Consider the following 20,171-nt stretch of genomic DNA (forward strand, 5'->3'; position numbering starts at 1 on the left):
ATGGATAAATAAATTGTGGTAATATTTATATAAAGCAGCAATTAAAAAGAACTAAGAGGGCTATATATATATATATGTATAGATATATAGTTGAGAGAGAGAGAGAGAGAAAGAGAGAGAGAGAGAAAGAAACAGAGAGAGAGAGAGTAAGAAAGCACTCCTGATGGAGCACCATCACATTACAATCTCTCCTCCTCCAATTCTCCCCCCTTGCAGGCTTTTGGGCGCACACATGCACTATTCAGCAGTTTTTCTCTACCTACATAATCAAGTCCATGGCTCTCCAGGTGGCCTCTCTATACCGTTTCAGCTCTATCTTCCAAGAGCCCCTACACCGAGCTGCCTGAGTGGCTCCCTGAATTTATCCTTCAAGGTGTTTCTTTCGTCTGAAATGTCCTTCTGCTTTTCATCACCTGAATGACTCTTACCTAAGACTCAGCGTAAGGGTCATCATCTTTTAGATTCCTTGCTTGATAGCATGGATTGGGCTCAGAGACTCTGCCCCATAATTTCTGCATGTGCTACTCTCTTAATTGTTCGATTTTGTACCTGCGGTACTTTACAGGACCTTGAGCATTAGATCTGGTAAATATTGATTGAACCAAATATTCTAAACCTTTGTTTTGTGCTGTGTTTTGACTCTTCTCTAATTATAATATTACCTCAGTCGATCTCAGGGTACCTTGATTCCTAGTTTTTGGAGACTGCCTAAACCTAATTCATTGACATGTCTGGCCTTGGAATTTTAATAAACTTTCTTAGCTCTCTCCATTCAGGCTTCTGGTCTATGAAGAGAATTTTAAATCACAGATACATATAAACTGCCAGTAGTGGGTAAAACAGTGTATGTTCTGCTATTTCTTGCTTAGAAATTCAAGTTTTAGGGCTCAGAACATTTAGAATGAATATGGGCTTTAGATAGTAGTTCTATCCTTTTATTTTATAGTTGAACCTCAGACCCTAGAAATTAGGTGATTTTTGTTAACTAGGTAAAATAAACTTATTTTTTAAAAATGAGCCAATTCTTTTATATATAAAGTATTTGTGGTTATTCACATCTCTCATGAGCTGAATTGTGTCCTCCCAAAATTTATGGATTAAAGTCCTTGTTACGTCAGAATGTTCTTGACTTTGGAGACAGGACTTTTAAAGAGGTAAGAAAAAATGATGTCCTAAGAGTGAGTCTTAACTCAATTAAATAGTACCCTTTTAAGAAGAGATTAGGACTCAGTTATTTATAGAGGGAAGATCATATGAAGACAGAAGATGATGGCCACCTACAATTCAAGGAGAGAAACCCTGAGAAGACACCAACCATGTCTAAACCTTAGTCTTGGACTTCTACCCTTCAGAACTGGGTGGAAATAAATTTCTATTGTTTAAGATACCTAGTCTGTGGTACATTTTTTTTTTTTTTGAGAGTTTTTTGCTCTAGGGCACGTGCGTTCACCAGACAGACAGAGAGAGACAGAGAGACAGAAAGCAAGAAATCACCCCCCAGGGGGGATGGCCACACCACAATCCCTTCTCCTCTGTTCTCCTCTTGGGATCTTGGGCACACACGCACACGTGCCCAGCGTGAGTTTTAAGCCACTGGGTCCGGGACATGAACCGTGGTCGACTACATGGGAGTCCAGCGACATAGCCATTATGCTAACTGCTGGTCCCTAATCTGTGGTACATTTTAATGAAAGCCCTAGAAAACTAAGGCAACATATCAATTTTTTTTGTTTTTATTATCATCCCTAGGGAACATATATTTTGAGAAAAAGGGTAGATTCTTGTTTTTCTCATATAATGTCTTCTTTTTCTAATTCTGGAAATTACCATATCAGCTATAAAATCAATTTTGTTCAGCTGCTCTTGTGTTTTTCTATTCTTTGTTAGTAGTTAGGATGTGGTATTTTTCTGATGACGCATTCCATTTCTTAGAGTAGATTTACAGAGTTTATTCAGCTACTGGAGAATTTTATTGAAATTAAAGATCCAATATTTTAATTTCTAAGTAGCTTGGTTGGGTTATTTTCTTTTAAAATCACACTAATAACCTCACTAAAGTAGAAAATTTGAATATATATGAAAATAAGTGCATTTTGAATGTACATTTATATGTATACTTACAGATTCACTCAGAATTAAGTATTTATCTATGAGAATAGTATAAGCTGTTGCTCTTTGAGGTTTCCAGAATAGCTTAAATCATAACCTACTGTCCTGAATTTATTACAGGTTCTAAAGGTTTCTAATGTAAAACTGGGAAGTAAAATAGACTTACCAAAATCGTTCAGTTTTTATTTGCTTTTTGGGAACATCCATATAATCCTGTGAGATAAACAGACTCAGTTATTATTTCCACAGTAAAGCAACTTTCCTCTTTTACAGTCAGTCCTTTAGTATATGGAGTTGTCATATTTCTTAAAGTTCCTTTGGTTTCTAAAGTTATTCTTAGTGACAAATGCATCAATCATAACATAATTTAACTCTTAAATTTATATTCCTTTCGCTGGACATAATTTAGCTTTTAAATTTATAAATCTTGCTAGACAGACCACGCTGTACAGTGTCTGGATAATGTATTACTGGCAAAGGACAGAGTGAATTCTTATAAAGAACTTGACTGGCAGGTCCTTGACCTGATCAGGATGATTTCACATTGAAATTTGTGAGGAAAAGAAATAACTTTGATAAAACTAGGAATCATGAAAGGCAATAGTTAGAACAGAGTAAGGCCAGAAACAACACTTAGGGCTTTAGAGATTTATATATCTTCCAACTCATGAATATTGGAGTTAGAGGTAAGTTTGATATTTTAATAGAAGGCAAATATAGTTTCTAATTATATAAACTATATCTAAATATAACATATTATGAAATATCCCTGCCACTTGAGAAAGTAATCATGTCTGGAGAATAACAGGGGAAGAGAAGAGTTTACTTGATTGACTCATATCTCATAAAAGACAAGAAGTAATCTTACGTAAAGAAGACATCTACCCAATGAAGTCTTTAAGCTGAAGGTGAGAAATGGTGGACTTTTGGTGAAGAGAAATGGAAAGTGAAGTAGAAATTCTGTCCTCATGGGATAATCTTACAATCTATCTAATTAGAGAGAGGTAAGGAAATAGGTCAGTTTCTTCAAGAAAAGACTATGTTTCTTCAAGAAGGGACTATATCTCACTTTTGTATGCACCATTGAACCTTGTAGAGTTTCTTTGAAGTAATTATTGGTCAAAAATTGTTCTTGTTTGAAAAAGCAAAACAATGTGGTGGAATTTTGGGAGATACAATAATCAGATCAGGAAAGCAGGATATTTTTAGTTTAGAGGAAGAAGTAGGTTCAATTCTAAGTCTAGAATGCAATTTATGAGACTCTAAAACTTCATCATTTTGACAATATAATAAATTATGACCATGTAAAAGGAATGATTTTGATGGCTAATTAAGTAAATGTGGTATTCCATTAGTAAACCAACTGATAACTCCACACTAGAAAGGAATGTATATAATTGAGAAGATGGCATGGTTTATGTGGGATGGGATTACCGTGGTTAAGACTGAGCTGTGAGGGACCAGCAGTTAGCATAATGGCTATGTCGCTGAACTCCCACGTAGTCAACCGCGGTTCGCATCCCAGACCCAGTGGCTTAAAACTCATGCCAGGCTTGTGTGCGTGCGTGCCCAAGATCCGGAGAGGAGAACGGAGGAGAAGGGATTGCGGCGTGACCATCCCCCCTGGGGGGTGATTTCTCGCTTTCTATCTCTCTGTCTCTCTCTGTCTGTCTGGCGAGCACACGCGCCCTCTAGCAAAAACCTCTCCAAAAATAAATAAATAAATAAAAAAGACTGAGCTGTGAAGCTAGACTCCAAGCGTTTCAGTCCTGGCTCCACTACTTACTAGATGTGTCACCCTGTGCAAGTTACACACCTCTGTTTCCTTAATTTGCTTTTCTGTAACGGGGGGGGAGGGGAGGGATAATAGTACTTACTTCACGGGCCAGCACGTGCCGTGAGGGTGGTTAAGGCACTGGATACCCACATAGCTGAAGATGGTTTGAGTCCCGGACCCGGTAGCGTGAAAATCCCAACAGGTGTATGTGTGTGAATGTGTGCCTGAAATCCCAAAAGGAGAAGGGATTGTGGTGTGGCCATCCCTCTGGAGGATAATTTCTCACTTTCCTTTTCTCTGTCTCTCTCTGGCAAGTGCACATGCCCTATGGCAAAAACCTAAAAAAAAAGTACCTACTTCATTGGTTTGTCAGGAGATTAAATGAGCTTATATGCATAAAGTCCTTGAAACAGCCTAGGACACAATAAGCAGCACTACAAGGTGTCTGCTGTTATTTTTATTATATAGTTTAATTACAAAAGAGAGGACTAGGAATTGAGAAAATAGGAGATGGGAGTAAATAGCAAATACATAAATAAATATTTATATTATATAAGCATATTTAAATATATATAAATATAAATAAATATAAATATATTTAGCAGTGTAGACATAGAATAAAGTTATAGCAAAGTCTAATTACAACTAGAAATCTTGGTTCCTGTTATCTTTTAGAAGATAAGAGAGAATTTTATTTTTAATCACTAGAGGGCACTTGCATTTGCGAGAGAGAGAGAGTGAGAGGAAAGAGAGAGAGAAACTTCCAGCTGAGTATGATCACTCTGCAATCCCTTCTTCTCCATTTCTTCATTCTTTTGGGATTTTGGGCATGTATGCACATGCACTCAGCATGTTTTTCAAGTTGCTGGGGACTGGGTTTAACCATGGCTGGCCATGTAAGACCCAGTTTTAGGCCATGGAGTTAGCCCCATAAATACATGAAACAGCCTAGGACACAATAAGCAGCACTACAAGGTGTCTGCTGTTATTTTTATTATATAGTTTAATTACAAAAGAGAGGACTAGGAATTGAGAAAATAGGAGATGGGAGTAAATAGCAAATACATAAATAAATATTTATATTATATAAGCATATTTAAATATATATAAATATAAATAAATATAAATATATTTAGCAGTGTAGACATAGAATGAAGTTATAGAAAAGTCTAATTACAACTAGAAATCTTGTTTCCTGTTATCTTTTAGAAGATAAGAGAGAATTTTATTTTTAATCACTAGAGGGCACTTGCATTTGCGAGAGAGAGAGAGTGAGAGGAAAGAGAGAGAGAAACTTCCAGCTGAGTATGATCACTCTGCAATCCCTTCTTCTCCATTTCTTCATTCTTTTGGGATTTTGGGCATGTATGCACATGCACTCAGCATGTTTTTCAAGTTGCTGGGGACTGGGTTTAACCATGGCTGGCCATGTAAGACCCAGTTTTAGGCCATGGAGTTAGCCCCATAAATACACTTTTAGTTTATTTTATTCATGAGTGAGAGAGACAGAGAGAAAAAGACAAGCACCATCAGAGTCTCATGTCAGAATCCCTCCCCAGTCTTCTCCACCAGTCAGGGTCATGAGCCATGGGTGCCTGGCATGTACAGGTCAACTGACCGAGGAACTGAACTAGTGGTGTTCTCTATGGGTCCAGCTTGGCTTGAGCAGTGCATTACCATTACTCCACCTAGTAAGCTCACTATTTCATATTTTGAAATGTAATTATTATACTTGTTTTGCTTCTTTCATCTTTATGATCTTTTCTTAACTTTTTTCTCCTTTTGAGCAAAAATCATTATGCTATTACTATTTTTTCCATTTGAGATGTGAGCATTTTTCTGAGAATCTTTCTCAAAAAAATAATAAACTATCAAATGTCTTCATAGCCTACCATTTTCTCTAGCTCTGAGACATTTACACTGGGGTTTAACATCTACTATAGCATCGACTTTCTGAGATGAGAAAGCAGCATTGTGGGGGACGGTATTTGTGTATCCTTTTGATAGTATCTTCCATTTATCCAGCAGTATCTACACTATATCATTTAGGAATTCTTCAGTTTCAGACATAGGGATCCAATTCCTTGCTAACTTCCAGTACTGATTTAGGTCTCTTCCATTTCTCCCCCCTTCCATATTTCTTATACTATTTCAGTAGGGACTTAGGAAAGATAGAAGCCTGTGTAGAAGCCTTATCTGGACAGAAATTTGGTATGTCAAATTTTAAGAGATACTGTGATAAACCAGAGAGGCTTGACCTTGATGGGACAGGAAGTGATGTCAAGTGATGTGCAACTTAAAAAATGGAAGAGTTTATCTCTGGAGAACAGACAAACATGATGCAATAGCTACTTTCAGATTCAAGCCTGTGTAGAAGCCTTATCTGGACAGAAATTTGGTATGTCAAATTTTAAGAGATACTGTGATAAACCAGAGAGGCTTGACCTTGATGGGACAGGAAGTGATGTCAAGTGATGTGCAACTTAAAAAATGGAAGAGTTTATCTCTGGAGAACAAACATGATGCAATAGCTACCTTCAGATTCCCAAAGGGATAATGTGTAGCCCAAGAAATAGTCTGACTCTGGGTTGCCTTATCAGCTAGAACTAAGACTAGGACTTAGGTGAGCAAATTGAACCATCCAAGCTGCTGAGAGTATATTTTATTTCTTTTTAATTTTTTCTTTATTTATGATAGAGTTTGCTTGCATATGAAAGAGAAAGAGACAGACAGACAGAAGTGGGGATGGGTGGAGTGGAGCAGTGATTACCTTCCACAGGGTCTGGTTGCACTGTAATCCTCTTCCTACAATCTTCTAGCCAACTGGGTCTTGTACATTACTATTATGCCACAGAGCCAGCCCCTTGAGGACACCTTCTTAAATGAGGTTGAGCAATTTAATTTCTAAGATTCTTTCCAACCCTATGTTCTATTTAATGTAAGTAAGGTTGAAATGTGGGATTATAAAAGAGTTTTCTTCTCCAAATTTAGCATGTATAAAATTGAATGGAACATTTGTTAAAATACATATATCTGAGCTTATAAATTTTGATTCATTTAATTTGGGGTAGGATCTATCAACCATATTTTATAATGTAGGTTGTTTTGAGAATATGAGGTTACTCTTTAGACACAATGAATGAATTAAAATATCATTCTCTGGCATTTTATGGTTTGGACATAAGAGGTATTTCATGCAACACATTCTTTATTGATAGCAACCAATGCTTTAAAATATCATAAATATTAGTGCGACATAATTCATTGGTTTGAATAAAGAGCAAATTAAATTACTGTATAACATTCACTGCTATAATTTAGAGCTTTGTAAAGAAATGGAAAATGATACCTAAGTGGATATGGAAAGAACTGAAATCAACAATTCTACACAAAACTATGTCAATTCGGGTCCTCATGGAAGCACACATCAAAATGGAATTAGCATGAAAGAAAAAGAGAAAGCAGAGAATACAAGGGAAGTGTTTAGATTGAGATAAAGTTTGACACCTGTGGAAGTCAAGCAGGAAGGAAAAAGGATGGGGTATGGAGACTCTCAGTCTGAAATAGTTCAGAGATCATCCAATTGTCTGCTCTGATACAATTGATCACCGAAGAGTCCATTGTTGGACAGACCTGGCAGGCCCTGATTTCCTTACAGTTCTCAGTTGTTGATTGAAAGTTTTGTGGGCAGAGCAAAGTGTCTGCTCCATCTTCCAGATATCCGAAGTGTCGTAGCTGAACTGAACTCGTCATGACAGGTACTCTGAAGAAGGGCATTCTGAACGGTGCACATTCACAGCTGTCACAAAACCCAAGTCTTTAATGGTGGGGAGTGCACGTGCTTACTTGGAAGCGTTATCTGTACCTATTTCCTTTGCTTCTACCTGTTGGACTCTACTTTTATTACTTTAAGTCTCTCTGCTTCCATTTCATCATAATGTTTTTTTTCCTACACACCAGGTGGACAATATGAATGATTCTATTCACGTATAATTTTGTTTAAATTTGTACAAAAAAAAATAAAATATCCCTTGTCAGGATGTGATGGTAAAAGAAATGCTCTGTAAAGATAAGGGATTTTGAAAATTCAAGTTTTTCATGTTCTTTCTCTAGTCTGGCGGCAAGAAGAACTTGCACAGATTAACCAATCTTTCACTGGAGCTGAAAGGAAAGCTCGTTTGTGCGAACTTCTGGAAAAAGAGACCCAGTTAATTGCTTCCATTGGGAGACATAGATACATCGCTCGTATGGAAAGCCAGGATGCAGTGGTACAAGCCTTTTTGGATAAGGTTAGTGAAGTGAATGTTGCTTAAGTATGAAGGTATCCTGACTTTAAAATGTGAAATAATGAACGAAAGAGGAGACTTACATTGTAAGAATTTTGCTAGCATTTTGCTTAGCATTTTGATGACAAATCTCTTTAAATAATATGTATATATGTGTAAAATATATATATGCATATGTATGTGTTTCTTCTGCTGGAACTTTAAATTTTAGATTTTAACTGCAGCGTAGAATAAAGGTTGACAAGCTAGAAGGAAAAAATAAAGACACCTTCCTGATGATTCTGTTTCTTTAGATTTAGTCTTACCACGTAAATTAGATGAGTCGCATAGTCGGATAAAACATAGAATAGTAAAGCCACGGAATATCTGTGTCTGGGGCACCCCAACAGTAAGCAACCTGGGGGAAATATCAATGGAGTGGTGCTCTCTCTACTTTGGCTCACCATGCCGTTAACTGACTGGAAATTTTTGACAAAAAGGATATATAATTATTGGAAATCATGAAAACATACAATTAAGGGAAAAGCTAAATTACACTTTTATGAGGGGTCAAACTACCTGTTCAGTATTGAATAGCCTGTTTCCATAGTAATCGATTTCCTTTTGTAAACCTGATCTTTCCACACAAAAGCCAATTCAGTCACAAAAGGAAAGGGATGCAGGTTACCAAGATATTAGCCTGCAGTGATTCTAATTCTAAGATTCTTATTATGAGATTGTTCTAAATTTCCTTCTCTTATTTTACTCACACAATGATTTGATCTGAGTTTATCCTTGGCTTTAAATACTCCCTATATGCTGGAACTTTGCATGGTTCCAGGCCAGATCTCTCTTAGGAGCTTCTAACACCTTTAGCAGGTTACCTCTTCTTTTTCTTTTTTCTTTTCTTTTTTTTTTTTAATTTGCCAGAGGGTGTAGAGATGCAGAGAGATGCAGAGAGAGGGAGCCCCCAGTGGGAACTGTTTATGCAGTAATCCCTGCTCCTCCATTTCTCCCCCCTGTAGAGACCTTGGACATGCACACACATGCACCTGGCATGTTTTTCAAGCAACTGGGGGTAGAGCTCAGACCACTCAATTGACTGGGTGAGATTTGGTTCCTCCAATTACCAGGCCACAGGGCCAGCCTGCAAGTTTTCTTTATCTCACATCCAGCTTCAGCACTGGGAGTGTTCCTTATATGTCTGATTGTTAACCTCACTTATGAGCTATTTTAAATTTAACCATTACAAATACTTACACAATGTCTATTCTTCTATATGTCTGGCAACCCCCAACTCCAGGCCCCATTTCTAGTGTTTTCTCTAAATGGTTTTCAAAATTATATACAGAGAGTCCTTATGTCTGTCAAAGCCTACCATATAGAGTGATACGAGAGCCAGTAATGGTCATTACCTTTTTTTAGGAAGTATAGCACTCTCAGAAGATCTTTATGTAAATCTCAGAAAAAAAAAGATGGAGAAATTTATTTATAAGAATTTCCCTGAGCAAGGATGGTATTTTGTACTTTGATAAGTTGTAACAGAATCTTAGATCTAAAGGATCCTGAACATAGGAAAATCACTCTGTTCCAGGAAATGGAAGTTTTGAGCACTGTCCTGAAGAGAAATAGAGAAAGAAGAGTGAGGAGACAGTTGGAAGGCAGTGGGGACACAATGTGACATTTTATGACTTCTTTAGTTATGTTACAACATAAGTGAAATATTAGGTGCATGATGATTTTTTTGGAAGGGGAGAGAGAACCAGAGAAATTAGTAAGGCTTCATGTCCAGGCTGCACTGGGCAGCACACAAAGAGGAGAGGCCAGACGTTTGAAGGAAGGGAGAAAAGAGTTGCAGAAACTTGTGGAAATGAAAACAGGCCTTTTGTGGGTCATAGGTATTAGAAGTGGAGTTCTAAGCCCACAGCTACCCCTGTTAATAAATCAGATAATGTCAGTAATCTCCTGGCTAAAATTCAGAGGAATTGGGCAGTTTAGCAGATAGAGGAAGTTCTCCCCTCAGTTTTGACCAAAGTGTTGGACTAGGACAACATAAACATGAAGACACAATGGAACACCAGTGCTCAAAGACATCCCCAGTCCATTTGCACAGCCTAATTAGTTCAGTCTTTAAAAATGTTGACAAACAGTGACTGTGGCACGCTTCTAACTTAGTATAGTAAGTTAAACACTGACTGCTACTCTGATACAAAATCATTTTTAATCACTATTTTTGCATATGATGCTATACTAAACATCATAGACAACAATTAAGGTAAATTCTATTGTCTTTTATTAAAAAAATAATCTCTACAATATCCACTCCTCTTTATGCCTGTCCACTTTCCTCACTCCCATGCCTAGTACTGTCTCTAATCCAGGAGGAGTCAGTGTTAGTTTTATAAAACTAAATCAAAGTAAGTAATTATTCCACAATTTCTCTTTCTTTCTTTCTTTCTTTCTTTCTTTCTTTCTTTCTTTCTTTCTTTCTTTCTTTCTTTCTTTCTTTCTTTCTTCTTTTTTTCCTTAATTGCTGAGGGAGCTAGACAAGATCGGGATTTTTTTCAGGTATCAAAAACTAACAAACAACCAGAACCATAATGCAAAGTTTAAGATCTATTTGTAGCACGTAGGTATATAAAGAGAAGTATTTAATTTTCTATAATTTGGAATTAACTTTTTTTTTTTTTTGGGGGGGATTTTGATTTCAGGCACATGTGCTCGCCAGAAAGACAGAGAGAGATAGAGACAGAAAGCGAGAAATCACCTCCTGGGGGGATGGCCATGCCGCAATCCCTTCTCCTCCATTCTCCTCTAGGGGTCTTGGGCACGCATGCACACATACCCAGCGTGAGTTTAAGCTACCGGGTCTGAGACTCGAACCACGGTTGATTACATTGGACTCCAGTGACATAGCCATTAGGCCAACTGTTGGTCCCTGGAATTAACTTTTGAAAGTAAAATTTCATGTGTTGGTTCTAGTTTAACATCTTTGAGTCTGAATTCCATGTGGTATATTATTTTTTATCTTCTTTGAGTATAGAATTTTTCTGAAGGGTGAATGATATGATTTTAAATTAGTCCAATCAAGGCATTGAACTAATAAGTCATACTAGACTCTATAGTAAGTCCTCATTTTTAATGAAGGCTGATTCTAAAGATTTTTGAAATATTACATAATTTGTAAATTTAACACATTAAACATTGATTTCCACAGATTATCAAATATTAAAAGCTCACAAACTGACAGAGGTGAGGAAATTGAGGTCAAGAATTTTCAATTATCAGCCAGATTCTAATATTCATATGTCTTCAGTGTCCTTAGCCAAACCATTGGAATTTCTCTAAGGGTTTTTTCAGAGAGTTGAAACCATTTATTTCTTTGACTCTCTTTGCTTTGAACACCACTTCTCATGATTACAAGGCTAAAGACTGCAATCCATGTTCGTTGTTTCATTTAAATGCTTTTCTCCTTACTTAGGTATCCAGCAGCTAATGGGCTAGAAAAATATAACTGCCTCTTTCTGAATGTTCATTAAACAGGTCTGGCACTGTGGATGAATAAAACCCCTTTGCTGTGTCAAAGAAAAGTTGATCACTGCCTGATAGCTTTTGGGAAGGATAAGATTATTCCTAATTTGTGCCTTGAGAGACTTGAGAATTTGTTTAGGAGGAAGAAAAGCCCCTTCTCTCACAGTGCAGTTGTTTCTTCTCTTCCGTGGGAACATGCTGCTCTCGTGTTTTTTGTGCTTTTCCCTTCCCTGAAATGCATCGTCCTGTTCTTTTATTTCTCTTTCCAGACCCTGTGCTGTCTCATTTGTCAGCAGCTAAATGGAATTTATTACATGCCTATTTTCTGAAGTAGTTTAAGAATTTGATTGTTGTACAGTCTTTTTTTAAAAAAATTCTTCATTTTATTTATCATCATTATTATTATTTCTTAATTCGATACAGACACTCATCAGAGAGAGACAGAGAGAGAGAAAGTGAGAACACAGGCCACCAGGCCCAGGATTTGAACGGTGGTTGGCCATGTGGGAGTCCAGTGCCCCAACCTCCATGCCACCTGCTGGCCCCGTACAGTCTTATTATAGACAAAGTTCTCAAAAAAAAAAAAAAGCAAACAAGAAAGAGAAATAAGCAAAGTTGACATTTTCCTGCATTAGAGTAAAACCAAAACCACAACCAAACCGAAACTTAAGGCCAGAAATCAAAGCAGTCTAGACTCGAACACCAAGTTATCAGTGTTGGCAGAAATATATCCACGTATCATAACAGCTTTCTGAACAGATTTTGAAAATTATCTCCTCAGTGCCCACTCTAGGAAACTCAAATTTCAAATCTAGGGTTCTCTGATGGTTTACTCAGTTCCCTTTAATCTAGCTAACTCCTGATTATTCTTCAGGTTCCATCTTGAATATTAGTTGTTTTTCACCAGCTAAGTGCTTCCTACCAATGCATAGTTACCTATTTATCTGTAACCAACAAGCATACTCACCTTTTATTTTAATTAGTCATTTTCTTACCTTTGCATTCTGTGAGATTTGAGAGTTCTCGAAATCAAGACTTTTTTTTTTTCACCTACTTGGTGTCTAGTACACTGACTAAAATATAGTAAACACAGCACATATTTACTGAATGAGTGATTGAATTCTCCGGGCCCTGAAAGAGATCCAGAACTACATGAGGAATTTACTTCTTATACTCTTTTGGGAGAAAAATAATAAATAAACATACAGTACTTTTATAGAGCAATTTAGATGAAAATTCTAAATTCTGAGTGACTGAAATAGAGACACTGAATACTAATGTGTGTGTGTGTGTGTGTGTGTATTTGTGTTTTTACAAGCACAGCAGGATTTCGTAAACAAGTGATATCATAGGTTCAAACCATATTGGAAGAATTTTTATGGCAGAGGTAGGGTTTGAGTTCAAAATTGAAAGATGAAAAGCATTTGTATATAGAATATATTTGGAAAAATCCAAGATCTTACCATTTTATACTATATGCATAGGACTCCAACCTTAGAGGGAAGGAAAAGATAAATCAATCATCCACTAGGAAAAAAAATACAAGAAAGTAAAAAGTTATTATGCTTAGATTATTACAGATGAAATAGGTAACCAGACTGCAGAGCAAAAGGTATTGTCTACATTACTGGAAGAAATGAAATCATGTTTAATAGAGCCAGCCTAAGGAAAATTGCATGCAAAGATTAAGACATTAGACTTCAGAATGTTATAAAACTTACCCTAAGATTGCTATTCCTTAAGACTTGATTTGTAAAAGTTTGCTTATTTTTTCCATAGGAGAGAGAGAGAGGAAGAGAGATGCAACACGGTCTCCAGGCCTGACCCACCCACAGCTTCCACCTGTCCAGATCATGTGTATGAGTAGGATGTCTGAGGACACAAACACAAGACATAGTCATGCCATTTCTGCCACATAGAGCATTATGTTACTGCTACACTACCATCTGGCCCATTCCTTAAAATTTTTAAAAAGTGGGACCAGTGAGTGCTATAGTGGTTGGGACACTGGACTCTCACATGGCCGACCATGGTTTGAGTCCCAGACCTGGCAGCTAGAAACTCATGTTAGGCGTGTGTGCATGTATGCCCAAAAATCCTGATAGAAGAATGGAAGAGAAGGGATTGTGGTGTGGCCATCCTCCTGGGTGTTGATTTCTTTCTTTCTGTCTCTCTCTGTCCAGTGAGCACATACACCCTATAGCAAAACTCTCTAAAAAAAGAAAATTAAAAAAAATTGCTTTAAAACAACTATTAAACTTCACTTGCACTCTGAGGTCTACCCAAAACAAATCCATATCCATTTAAAACTTATTTATTTATAAGGAATAATTAAATGATATTTTTAAAATATTTGATCTATTTTCTTTGTATACTCCTTTAATCAATTTTACTTACCTCTATCAATGTGCTAATAATTTAAATGACTGCCAATATGGCATAAATTGAGCTGCAAGGACTTAAAGCAATTGATTAGCTTATGAAAACATCAAACATTTGAAGTTAAAAATTGTGATCAACATAGCCTTACTACTAAAAGACTATAATCAAGGAAAGAAACTACGTAGCTTCATACCCTTAAGTAGAGAAGCAAATAGTAAATTTTCACTGTGAAATTTCTAGGTGAATGCATCTTCTGTAAAAGTCTGAGTAAGAGGGAACAGAAGCGATGGCAAATACAGCGGTTCTATCAATAAAGATTGTCTTGGTGTCCCCAAATCTGTGGGGGGTTCCTTTATACTCCTGTCTCTGGTCTCTGAATTCTTAGCCTGGTTGTCCTCAGATGAGCTTCAAAACAAGTGCACTTGATCTTTGGCCCTCACTTCAGAAGCTGGGCTATATTGGGAAGCACTAAGCCAATGTATGTACACATACCTGGTGGGCCTCCAAACGCAAACTCAGGACTTACCCTTATACACATTCAATATAATTAAAGCAAGCAGATAATTTTTTTATAACATTCTAAATAGCATACTTTTCCCTAATGAGGCTAACGAGTAATACCTACCACACCATTCACCATCCCAGTTAGTACAAATTAGTAGCAAATCCTGGATTGTGTACAAATTCTACAGACTTAACACCTCTCTCATATTTTTTCTAAAATGTTTTACTTCTGCCTGGTTTACAAATTCTTTTATCAATTTTCTTAAGTTGTAGTGATACTTTCAGTCATAAAACCTATAATATTAAGCTAAATTTTATTAGAAGGAACAAAATTATGGGACCAGCAGTTAGCATAATGGCTATGTTTCTGGACTCCCATGTAGTCGACCATGGTTCAAAGTCTTGGATCCAGTGGCTTAAACTCACGCCGGGTGCATGTGTGTGCATGCCCAGGATCCCGAGAGGAGAATGGAGGAGAAGGGATTGCGGCATGGCCACCCCCCCTGGGGGGGGTGATTTCTGGCTTTCTGTCTCTCTCTCTCTTTCTGTCTTTCTGGAGAGTGCATGTAGCAAAAACCTCTCCAAAAAAAGAAAGAAGGAACAAAATTGTTATTTTTTTGCCTTTAATGAGGTAATAAACATAGTTTTTATTTTTAAGTGCTCATCTCCAAAATCCTGGAGAAGGCCTGATGGCAAAATAATTGAAATGGATACACAGTTCACCATTAGAGCCAGAGAGCTGCAAAACATCTATAAATGCATTATGTTGAAAAATATCTCCCAAGATGAGAGGCTGGATGTACTCTTAACACTTAAACACACTGTGAAGGTATGTTTACTGTTTCTTAATTTTGTGGTAGAGTTCACTATTACTAAAAATGTATGATTTGAGTACTAAAACAATCTGTGTTTTACATTAAGTAATTATATAAAGATTATTAATAAATGTTTATCAATATGAACTTGTATTTCAACATTGTTTTGGAACAATTCGGGATAATTTGAGAAGGATGGCTTATGCATTAATGTTTATCCATGTCCTCAAAATATGTATGTACCATGAAATGTAAATATAGCATAATTAATACTCTAAATGTATATGTATTTTATTTTATGTGATAAATGCAAATACATGCAAACATATAGGATGAGATTAATACTTAACTCAGTTTAGCAAAGCAGAAATTATTACCTACATAATTTATCATTTTAAACAGAAAAAATCTATTTTTAACAGCTTTAAGGAGGCACTGAAATATGTATTTAAATTTTTTTCTCATAAATTATTAATTTTTTGTGCTTTTAATTCTGCTTGTAATGAAAAGTTAGTGAATGTCACAGGTCAAGTTTTCCCAATAAGCAGATTCTGAGGTTGGGGTTAGTGTTTAGGAAGTTTGTTTCAGAGTGCTCTCAGGATACCTCCTGGAGTCAGGATTGGGCAGATGGAGAAGTTAAACTACTGTAGAGTCATTGCACACTGACTTCAGCTGATTTCCCAGGGCACTCAAGCTGGGAAGGCCCTCCGGAGATGTCTTGAATTGAAGCAAAAGGACAAGATTTTTATTCTCGCGTAGCCCATTGATTGTGTACGGGGTACCTGGGGGATGACGCGTGACTTTGGATGAGGCATCGCTCTTCATGAGACGGCAATTCTTAGACCTGGAATGATACACCAGAAGGGGGAGTGTGAGTGTGAGTAGGTCTGGTTACAGCACACACTACACACTTCTGCTTGGATCCACTCGCTTCATGTTATAAGTTATCTTCTGAATTTGGATAACTTCCTTCCTTTTTCTTTTTCTTTTTTTTTTCTTTTTGTCCTGGAGAAAATTATAGGAGCAAGCTTAATGAGAAAACTATGGCCCTACTGTCATTTTCCTCGATATTTTATTTTAGATCTTCTTCACCCTTGACTGATCTAGGTGTTCTAACTTTTGAGGTGACTCACATCTTGAGAGGTTTATAACCAATGATTCACTATAAATAAGAACTGAAAAAAAAATCAACCGTATTTAGGTCCATTTAAGTGAGCCTGACAGTTTCACAAGCATAACTCTTAGATATCTCCTGTGGAATCTTCTCCTCTTAACTACAAAGAACTCTCATTTTGTTAAGAAACAGGATCAAGACACATACACTCTTAAGACACGGTCAGCAGTTGAGTAAATAGCTGTTGTTGGAAAACAAGCCTCCATAGGTATCTTGCATTTCAACACTTCTTGACAGTAAATGCACTGACTACCTTTGTTCTGGCCTAACTTTTCAAAAGGGCTTTTGTAGTGACCAGCTCTGAAATATAGAGATAGGTAGTAATGGAAAAGCCATAGGTCCAGAGGAATGACATAAGCATGATGGTTATAAAGGGCAGTAAAAAAATCAGATGGGCAAAAGAGAGTACAGGTAAGGAACATAAAAGAAATCTTATCTCTTACCTGACATAATTAGGACCAGAAGCTAGTTAATTAAAAAAGTCAAATGAAGGACTCGTAAGAGATAAATTATGCATGCCTTAATATGTTTAACCTAAAATATTCATATGCACATTTCTTTAATAATATTTTGATGGAAGATTAAGGTATTTAAGTATGACTCAAATTCTGACTGTCCTCATTTGTGGCTGTCATTTCATAACCTTAAATAAGTTATTTAATATTTCTTAAAGTCAGTTTTATCATTTGTAAAATTAGTTGCTTTGAGAATATATATGTGTCTATGTGTGTGTGTGTGTGTATTCATATATAAGTTTTATGTATATGTAAAAGCTTCACAAATGAGGGGCCCTCAGTATAAAAATGGGTATTATTTTGATGACAGTGAATGACTTTTACAGAACAGTGAATCTTAAATCTCAGTACACATTTAGACCTACTTGGGGGGGCTGGTGGTGGCTTAGTGGTGGTGTGGCTAAACCTACATGGGAGAGGTACTGGGTTTGCATCCTAGGAGCTCCGTAAGCACACCAGGCACACCTACCTGCATGCCCATGACTCAGGCTGACTGAGATGGGATGGATCATGGTGTGTGGCCCCTTTTCAGGGTGCCTATCTCTTTATCTTTCTCTGTCTCAGTCCCTTTCTCTATCATGAAAAAAATAGACTTAAAAAGAATCTGCTGGAAAGCTTGAGAGTGACCATGAATGAATATGAGAATAAATGATATGTAGGTCCCATTCCAGAGCAGTTCAATTAGATCCTCAAGTGTGAGGGTTATGTTAAAACCTTTTTTTAAAAAAAGAATTATTTACTTACTTTCTTACTTATTATTATTACTATTATTTAATTTGCCATTGGATACATACACTCACCCGAGAGAGACAGAGAGAAAGAGAGAGGAAAAGTGAGAAAGCAAGTCACTAGGTCCAGGACTTGAACCGTGGTCGACCATGTGGGAGTCCAGGGCCCCAACCACCACATCACCCGCTTGCCCCATGGTGTTAAATCTTTTAAAATCTCCACTAGGTCCATCTACGACTCCTCCAGGGTGAAGGACCACTGATGCAGATTCTTGTATTAGCATTACCAAGTATGTATTAAAAAGTGGTGGAAGAGCATTATTTTACACTACTGACTTTTCCTTCTGACTCGTTCATTCAAACTGTATGTCTTCCAGTTCTCCCTCTGGCAGTTGAAAAAAATGTACTTCTGTTTTACTACTTACAAATACTTTTATGTTAATTACTTAACTCTTACAGTTTTCTCATTCAACTACACTCACCTCTATTACTTTATTAAAATTTTGTGAACTATAGTAAACATGCAGAAAAATTACATAAGATATATAATTTAGCGTATATCAAACAGGACCCTGCCAACCTTTGCAGTTCCTCCTGTCCCTTCTAATCACAATCCCTTCCTCTCATCTTCTAGAGTTAACCACCATATTAGATTTCATGGTGGTTGTTCCTTGATTTATATTCAGTTTTGCCACCTCTGTATAACTCTCTAAATTGTATGGTTTAATGTTGCTCAGTTTTGAATTTTATGTAATGAAATTACAGTGGATGTGCTATTTTGTATCTTGCTTATTTTGCTCAAAATTAATGTATAAGATTTAGTTGTATTATTGTAAATAAGTATAGTTCATTTATTTACGTATGTTAGATAATATTCTAATGTATGAATAAGCCATATTTATTTATGTAATCAGCTTATTTTGACTATTTGATTAGATTTTGGCTGCTGTGCATAATAGCTTTATGTGCACAGTTCTCTAAAGCACATAAAAGTAGAATTACTGGGTCATAGATTATGCATTTCTTTAACTCTTCTACTAGATAATGCCATTTTCCCCAATTTATACTCTTAACAGCAATGTTTAGTTTTTGGGAATGTAGTTTTCAGTTTGTTTAAGTGGTCATTAAAAAATTATTTAAAATTTTCTACTAAATATTTTTGTGTTTTGTATAGGAACATGAATGTAAGCTGACTCAGGAAATTCTCGAATTGATTGACAGAGAAGTTGACCTTATGATGAGAGGAGTCAAGCCTCATAACCTTGAAGGACTCAGGAAAAGAATTGCAACACTCTTTTTTCATTATATCAAAACACCGCTATTTAATCCTGAGGTTGCAAGATACCTTAAGGTACTCTACTTTTTTTCCATATGAGAGGTCTTCACAAAGTTTGTACAAGATGTGTATCATGAAAAAACTAAGCATGGATTTCAAAGTTTTTTTTAGACCAAAATAAACTCATACTTTCATTCCATTTTTCTATGAACTTGTTGAAGTTCTTTTGTATTCCTTTATCAAAGTCCTAAGATATGATATAGTATATTGAAGAATTTTGAAACTCTGCTTTAACACTTTTCTTAGAATTTGCATGGAAGACCATGTTATTGGTGAAATCTTATTAGAATGATTAATTTTTATGGTAAAAAAGTAAACTTATTTATTTAACTTCTTCTGTGTCTGTTTTTCCAACCTTGAATTATTTCCTAATTCCTGAACCAACTTTCTAACTGGATAGTACATGATGTTGAGTGGACCATGATCTCTCTCACGCCTCTGTACTTTTGCACATACTGTCCCTATTTCATTCAGCCAACTCCTGTTTATTTTGTAAGACTTAACTCTCATGTCATTTCCTTTATGAGGCCTCAGATGGACTTAAAGTCTTCATTTATGAGATTCTACATTGCACCTTGTATTCCTTATAGTACTTAACATAGATAATTAGATCTGAGCAGATTCATATAGCTATCATGAGAGAACTTTAAATGTAACATGTATTACCTTCAGGGATTTTGCTCTTTAAAGACTAGATAACCATTTGGTATGCCGTAAAGATGTAAAGTGATTAAATATAAATTTTAAAGAAAAGAGAAGGGCATTACCAACTCAATATATACCTGCAAAAAGAAAAAATAAACTATTAGAATGATTATCAAAGGTGAACAAAATAATGTAATGTTCTTTATTGACAATGATGGATATATTTATATCCTTGATTCAAATATTGCACATTGTTCGCATGCTTGGAAAACTATGCTATACTCCCACAAATATGTACAAATAATAACATTTCAGATGGCGCAGTGGTTAAAGCATTGGACTCCTACATGGCCAACTGCAATTTGAGTCCTGAATCTGGAGCCTTGAAAC

General features: G+C 36.3%; 1 protein-coding gene across 1 annotated transcript in view; it reads left to right on the forward strand.

The window, feature by feature from the left end:
* The window catches only part of IQUB (IQ motif and ubiquitin domain containing), a 79,728-nt gene that overhangs the window by 43,955 nt on the left and 15,602 nt on the right, over positions 1-20,171 (forward strand). Inside the window, exons 8-10 of the mRNA XM_006149208.2 lie at positions 8,000-8,175; positions 15,227-15,397; positions 18,975-19,151. Of these exons, the coding sequence (XP_006149270.1) occupies positions 8,000-8,175; positions 15,227-15,397; positions 18,975-19,151 (524 nt within the window). The remainder of the gene's footprint in view (positions 1-7,999; positions 8,176-15,226; positions 15,398-18,974; positions 19,152-20,171) is intronic.

Source organism: Tupaia chinensis, unplaced genomic scaffold (assembly GCF_000334495.1).
Source record: "Tupaia chinensis unplaced genomic scaffold, TupChi_1.0 Scaffold000257_1, whole genome shotgun sequence".
In the NCBI taxonomy this organism is placed as follows: Eukaryota; Metazoa; Chordata; class Mammalia; order Scandentia; family Tupaiidae; genus Tupaia; species Tupaia belangeri.